The sequence below is a fragment of the Lactuca sativa genome, chromosome 4, assembly GCF_002870075.4.
Source record: "Lactuca sativa cultivar Salinas chromosome 4, Lsat_Salinas_v11, whole genome shotgun sequence".
NCBI classification, from domain to species: domain Eukaryota; kingdom Viridiplantae; phylum Streptophyta; class Magnoliopsida; order Asterales; family Asteraceae; genus Lactuca; species Lactuca sativa.
Genome location: NC_056626.2, coordinates 120,861,570 through 120,869,215, shown reverse-complemented (window position 1 = coordinate 120,869,215; position 7,646 = coordinate 120,861,570). Strand labels below are relative to the sequence as shown.

General features: G+C 34.4%; 1 protein-coding gene across 1 annotated transcript; it reads right to left on the bottom strand.

Annotated features, from left to right (window-relative positions):
* Window positions 1-2,928: 2,928 nt before the first annotated feature.
* On the bottom strand, window positions 2,929-5,717 carry LOC111899640 (probable protein phosphatase 2C 60). The gene is made up of 5 exons (XM_023895486.3): window positions 5,268-5,717; window positions 4,573-4,974; window positions 4,130-4,497; window positions 3,808-4,044; window positions 2,929-3,514 (listed from the first exon to the last, which is right to left on the bottom strand). Exons 2-5 carry the CDS (start codon window positions 4,889-4,891, stop codon window positions 3,272-3,274), a joined length of 1,167 nt encoding a protein of 388 aa, XP_023751254.1. The 5' UTR covers window positions 4,892-4,974; window positions 5,268-5,717; the 3' UTR covers window positions 2,929-3,271.
* Window positions 5,718-7,646: the final 1,929 nt, after the last annotated feature.

The window sequence follows — 7,646 nt, the reverse complement described above, 5'->3', positions numbered from 1 at the left end:
CATAGCGTGCATGCTAAAAGCATAGGCATGAGAATTGATATTAAGTTTAGTAGTTAGTTGATTATTTTGAAACATTTAGAACAATATATAAATTTTGTATTATTATGGTGATTAAATAATGGAGATTTATGTATATTCAGGAGTGTCAATTTACAATTAGTTTGTTATAATGTTTTGTTTTTACATGTTTAGATTCCCTGAGTATTACCATTTACAATTAATTTATTATCGTGTTTCGTTTTTGCATGCTTAGATTCCTACTTCCTAAGTATCAATTTACTCAGACTCCACAATTGATCATACTTTTGGGAGTAAGTATTGAGTTAAGATTGCCGGGAAGTGTTAGTAGATTGTCTATGGTGATTAGACATGCCATGGAGATTGCGACTAACGTTCATGAGTTCTTAATAAAGATTTAAGTATTGGAGAAACCCTCACTCAGAGAGATTTCTTCATGGATTCAATCACGAGATGATAATATATTTTATTCTTAAAACGGAGAGACATTGAGTTTTATGCATACGATTTGGTCGTGTATTAGTCTTACTCTAATGTTATCTGTAACTGGTGGTCATAACGGGAAAGTATATACATGATTTGATGAGTAGACAAAAACCGTATAGTCAAAGTTTATTTATTCCTTTTCGCCTCAACAAGAAAAGCGATATTGTGGGCCCCTCGGTGATTTGATGATGACATTAAAGTGCTAGGTCTAGCCTGAACTGAATTGATGTGTTCAATTCGTAGTCTGATTTGATCATCATAAATTGGAAATTGAGAAATATAATGATGATCTGTTAGGTTGATTCATTATCCATGACTCATTTCAAAATGATATCTTGTAGAAACAAATGAATAATTGATCACTTATCTAAGTTCTGACTTTTGATTAGATTGGAGTTCAGTAGTTGTTGTCAAAGGCACTCTTTGTTGGATATTCGAAGATTAATTGACGAATAGTAGTTGATGACTTGTTTAAGTGGGAGACTGTTGAAAATAGGCGTCCAATGTCGTAACTAGTTGCTATAACTTTGAGAATAATAACAAAGTTCTTTTAGAGTTGCCCTCAAAAGCTAACATAGCTAGAAAAATATTTAAGAGGGTGGGTTAAATAGTTTATTAATTTATTACAAGTTAATAAAGTAATTAGAAATTAGTTAGAATTAATTGGGATTAATGAGAATTAATCAAGATTATTTTAAAGGCAGAATGATTGAATGTTAATTGTTCACTAGTTAAACAAAATGAACATTTTGGATCCCCACAAGGGGTGGACGGTTTTGAGGAGGTCTTAGAGGCTTCCAGAATCGATCCAAGTGTTAGATAAGGAAAGGACTTCAAAAAGGATTAAATCTGATTATTTAATTGATTCAGTTTTATCTGCAAGTTACCTCGGTTATATAAAGACCCCTCTAGCCTTCATAAAATCCGATCCTTCCTCTTGCAAAGTTGAGAATTCAATTTTTCATAGTCTCTCTCCTCTCTCCTAAATTTTCTAGGATTTTAGTCTTTGGGTGTGAGCCTTTAGAGACATTCCTACTTTGGGTGTTGGATCCTTTCAAGAGCAACCAAGAGTTCAAGATCTTCAAGGAATCAAGAGTATATATTATTATACTCTAAAGGTTAGTAATTCTATCCATTTTGATAGTTTATATTCATAGTTTTAAAAGTATGTTGCCATAATAGTAAAACGTAGATCTAAGATGCATGTACACTTAGAGTATTATTTGAATGCTTTTGTAGCCTAAAATTTGTGTATATATGAATAGAAAACTCAAACACATTTAACATCCAAATATGACATTTTACTAAATAACTCCACTTTTTATGGAAAAAAGTCGTTGTAGCACAATAAAAGTTTTCCTGTTTGTCCGATTTGATCACCAAAGTTATTTTTTTGCGCAATAGGTCACTAAACGTGCATATTTGTTATCGATTACACCATTTTAAGAGTTATGGGGTCTTCCAGTTTTCTTTACTTATTTGGCATTTAATTAAATAAATAATTTATTTTGTAGAACAATATAGTCTTCCCTTAATCGGCCTTGTATCGACCCATTCTTCGCTGCCTCTGTCCTCGTTTTCCTATCAATCTTCGCTCACTTTGCAATAATAGTCAACATGTTTGTTATGTTATATACATAACAAAGAGTCAATTTCACATAAGTAATAGTGGTGGTAGAGAGGTGGTATCGGCCGATGGGATGTTGACGACATTCGTGTTTACTAATGGTGGTGGTGTAATGACGTCGACGGCTGGTAGGGTTGACCTTCGTGTTTATTAATGGTGGTGGCGTAATGACGCCGGTGGTGTAATGACATCGACAGTCGGTAGGGTTGCGCCGACAGTCGCGATTGTTGATCGTGGTGGAAAACTACATGATCTAATATCTCAATGTTACCCGTGACCTTAATTTTTAATAAGTAAATTTAAAAACCAAAGGCTTACGTGCCAATGACATGGTCTGTTCATGTTAAAAATGTCAACTAAGTTTGTTAACCTACAAACCGGTAAGTATTGAGGTGAACCCCTTATTTTACAGGTAAATTAGACCTATTATGTAAAAATATAACAAAAAATAACTTCAATTACCAAATTAAAACAAAACACAAGGTTGATTGTGTTACAATAACATTTCCCCCTTTTTTTTTAATCTATAATAATAATATCTCTGTACATAATATGTATAAATGCATACTTTTATCTTTTTTTTATCTATAATAATATCTTTGTACATAATATGTATAAATGCATATTTTTATTTTTTTACCGATAATAATATACAACAAGAAACTTATCTAGTAGACTAGTACTATACACAAACTCGACTCAATGACCCACATCCACTACTTTTTAACTTCAAAGTTACCACTTAAATCAGATAAAAAGTAAAAACAAACTTATAATCTAAAATTACCACCACCCAATAAGGGAATAAACTATACGCTTATATCTGTAAAGTTTTAGCATCAGTACTCTCACTTAAAGAGATTACACTATTACATTTAACAAATTTTAACTTCAACTGTGTGTCGGCTTGGTTCGGTTAACCACAATGCACCGTGGTTGCCTGGTTCGACCCGAGCCAAAGAACCACGGTGCACCATTGGGTTATACCTGGTTTGTGACCATTTAACAAGAACCTACTAGGGTGGGTATTCACACTTTGACAAAATAGTACAAGAAATTTGAAAACTAGAGAGAGGGATATAGATACAGTTTTCTATATGTATATATATGTATAGCTTTTGATGATTTAAAGAGAGAGCACTAGGTGGGGCCGGTTTCGGGTGCGAGTGTGTTTGAGGGCAGGCTAACCCCGGCTCCTTTAACGGATACGTTAGCGGTTCGACGGGTCATGAGGTTGGAGTCAAGAAAGAGGACCACCACGGTGATGTCATCGTGGAAATGGCGGCGGACCCCACGGTCGATTTTTTTTAAATCAGAGTATCTCATTTCCCGTTTTTTTGCTGCTCGTTGTAATGCCACTTTTATTAATCTTCTAGCACTCCCCTGCATCAACAAATTACAAATATGCCATGTTTATTGTGATAATTCAATATTCAAGAAATAACAATGTACTTATGTACTTTCATTTCTTTATATTACAGTTAAATAAGTGAGTGATAAAAAAATTTAAAAAATTGTCTAAAATCATAACACAGGTCTAAATGTTTGTGTTCTAAGGTATGTCTAAGAAGATGAAATGCTGAAAGTATGTTGTATCTTTCTATATTTGGTGTTTTTTTTAATGGATGAAAAATAAAATATATTTTAGCGTTGAGGTAATAAGTTAGGGAATTTACACTGTGTGGATTATTTTGAACAATATCAACGGCTTCTTGGTTGCTAAGGTGCTCCCAAAGTCCATCTGAAGCAAAAATGATAAACTGATCATGTGGTTGCAATTGGTGCACTGAAACCGATGGATCAGAGCTCAAAATCGGTCTTTTAAAAGGTTCACGAAGCCTGAATTTCGCATATAAAGGCGCCCTATTGAATTCCGCCTTTTTTAGATACACATCACCGATAGATCTTGATATCTGAACAAAAAAAAAAAAAAAAAAAAAAGTAAAAATCGCAACTTTAATATTCGGAAATTAAGGCTAAAAGTAAGTTGCTATTTACCTGTATGAGGCCTTTGACTCTCCACACGTTATGCTTCAAAACGACAATCTGTGAGTCGTCTGGATGCGTAGAGTGCAATTCTTGTCTCACTGATTCTATACACGCGTTATGTTCAGCTGAAAGCTGAATTGCAAGAACTTCACCAGTTGCGTTCACAAGTCTTCCTAAAACAGCCCTAGAATCTCCAAGATTTGCAATGTAAAGGCTCCCATTACATACAACTCCAACAAGGCAACATGATCCAACGGCTGCTATTTGTGGTTTCATCGGCCATTGTTTAGATACAATGGAGCTGAAACCATCTTCTGTTGCTTGAAAGGCTTTCTTTATTACCTCCACTGACATCGATTGATTCTCTGAAGTAAACCCTAAAAAAAGAAAGATTTTTCACTTAATGGGGGCACTGGAACTTAAATTTTTTAGGGTTCTTGACTTTGACTTACTCTTGAGATGTTGAAAGAGGTGACTGTTGATGAATCGTGAAGTCTCAGGGCCTCCGTGTCCATCATACACTCCTACAAACGTACCATAAGGGCCTGATTCTTGTAAGCTTAAACACCCTGATTCGAGTTGGCTTTGATCTTCTAATAAATTATTGGCTTGAACTACAGCCATGGAGAAATCGCCATTAAAATGGTGTCCTGTATCTTTGTACCATAAGAGTCCGTCTTGACGACCGCCGGAATCAGAACCATTGTGAACATGTCGGTCCGAGCGTGGCCGGAAACAGGCCCACAAAAAGTTCATGAACCCAGATAACATGCCTCATCTCCTCACAACATCTCTCGGAAGTATCCTCATTTCATTAAGATTTCCCCCAAAATCAAATTTCGATCTGTAAAATCCTGCATTCAGAAAAACTATAGAGATAAGTTCAAATGTTACAATCGATGTAACGTAACACACATGATCATAAGAGCTTTAGAAGTTGAAATTTACAAAAAGGGAGAAAAAAGGGGCACAGAATTTAGAAAATAGAGTGGTCAAATTAAAATATAGTCAAACCTAATTGACCAATTCAAAAACTTGTGGAGTATTTACGACCATTCAACCATAAAACCCTAACTTCTTCGAGATTCTCAAGAGTTGGAAACAAGTTAATAGAATCCGATTGAAGTAATTAAGAAAATTTGCTCACACTTGTAGCTGCCTTGCCTTCGAAGTTAAAAGGAGAAGAAGATCTGGAAGTGAAACAGTTAGATCTACGGATCAAATCAAACCAAAAACGGAATTGGGTATTCACAAACGAACCCTTGTTTGGACAATAAAGAGTGAGAGAAAGAGTATCACACAGCAGTCGTAAGTTGTTCTGATAATAATGATGATGATGATGATGATCCGAAAACTATAAGGTTTAGTTTCGGTCTGGTTCACTTAGCAGACAAACGCCATTAAAACCCACAATTGAAAGTTTGAAATCCAGCAAAGCAGAGAGAGAGAGAGATAGTCAGAGGAGTTTATCAAGATAATTTGATATGGTGTATTGATAGTGTTTATGAGTTGTCCAAGACGTGCACTTGACATGAAGACAAGTGGCACCAAGCCCTTGCTTTAATGTTATATCTTCTTAAAATCGATGAAACAAATCTTATTATCCAGATTTTATAGAAAACTCAGGTTCTATTCTATATATTATATAGTATGAGGCGAGGTGTAAAGGTCAAGTTTTAAATCACGCTAAGCTATTAGTATAATTTTATATATTAAAAAAATCATATGATAATCAATTTATATCGTTTTTAAAAAAGCTAAATCTAACACTTAATATGAAAAAATTACAAAACTCAACTGGTTCATTCTCAATTAGAAAAAACAAACAGAAAACAAATGCCTTGAAAAAAACTTGTACCATATAATGACAGAACATGTCTTGACACGTTATTTGGGTGTCATGCTCAGCAAAAATCGCATCGGACGTTTTCGAAACGGCTACACCCCAACTCAAGTCATGATGCATCGTTTGGGCTTTTGGGAGTATGAGGTGTTAAGCCTCGCCGCTACCCTCGTTAGGGAGATGCTACATCACCTCTAACATTCGCTAGATGACTCCTCGATGATGGAACGCTACACCCACAACGAGAAAAGAGAGAAAGAGTATTGTGTTGTGATTGGTTGTAAGCATTTTGTATTTTTTTTTTTTTGGCATAATTTCGTATATGCCATTGCTAAACAATTAAATATCATACTTGTCCAGCCTAAACTCTAAATATCGTATTTGCCCTTCTTAATGTTTTATAATATCATATATACCTAAATCTATTTTTTTATTAATTTTTATTGATTTATAATCCTTTTTTATAAACTTAAATCATTAAAACCAAAAACAACAATCAAAAGGACAATATTACCCTTCCTTTTCCTAAGACGAGGTTTAATTCATTTAATTCCGCACAATCAGTTCTAAATTGCAATACAGCAGATCACGTGTGTTGAGGCTAATTATGATCACAGATTCGCAGGGCTTCCATATCGCATCCAAGGGTCTTCCCTATCACAAGCTCTTAATACATTGGAGTAACCTCTTATTCCCCCTTGTTGTCGTACACAAGAAATACACATCAGGTAATCGGTCAATGATTCACCAGGTAGGTCTCCTCTTTTTAATTGGTCAATGATTCACCGTCTCCTCTTTTTTCAAGATTGACAGCAAGATCGAGGATGTTTAACTGCATTAACACATCAAATTAAGATTCTAATAGTAGTAAAATAGTAAAATCGGTCAATGATGAAACGACTTTAAGAACTTACTTGTGCTCCAAGTGCTTGACTCTCAGCCCACCATTGGCTGAAATCTAAAACAACAAAATAGAAGAAGATAAGACACTAGCAGAACTCCATAGGCTTCAAAACGTACATGCTAACTTACCTCCTGATCTTGGGGAAGCTGTTTTTCCATCAAAATTTGGTAGGATTAATGGGAATTGTCAGGCTTGGGACATTAAGCACATTGAATGAACAACCACATAACATGGATGAACAAGATGACGAATCAATGACACAAATCAGTGAAATCCAACATAACTAAGCTCTCAAATACAACATGACTAAGCTGATTGTAAAAAGATTTTGAACAACTGAGACTAGGAACCCTAAAAATGGAATTCACATTCCAGATGATTGAAAATAATAGGGTCACATTTTGTTTACCTGATGCATGAGTCTGATGCAACGATTGCGATCGGAAGTAAAAACAGGGAAGCAACAATCAGAATTAAGGTGAGATAGGAAGCAACGATTTTAAGTATCTGTGGTATTGGAATTTACAAGTCAGGGCATTATTGTCCATTTCATATTTATTTTCAATTATAATGATTTAAGGTTATAAAAAAGGATTATAAATCAATAAAAATTAAAAAAAATTAAATTTGGGTATATATTATATTATTAAATATTAAGAAGGGAAAATATGATATTTAGATTTTAGGCCGAGCAAATACGATATTTAGTTATTTAGCAAGGGCATATACGAAATTTGCTTTTTTTTTTCAAAACAAAACCTATTAAAATTATACACTAT

Bases quoted from the DNA above. Each gene is read 5' to 3' on its own strand.
- LOC111899640 (XM_023895486.3), bottom strand. From the start codon at position 4,891: ATGTTATCTGGGTTCATGAACTTTTTGTGGGCCTGTTTCCGGCCACGC. The intron at 4,498-4,572 runs GTAAGTCAAAGT...TTCTTTTTTTAG, and splicing joins CCTCTTTCAACATCTCAAGA to GGTTTACTTCAGAGAATCAA. The intron at 4,045-4,129 runs GTAAATAGCAAC...TTTTTTGTTCAG, and splicing joins GAGTCAAAGGCCTCATACAG to ATATCAAGATCTATCGGTGA.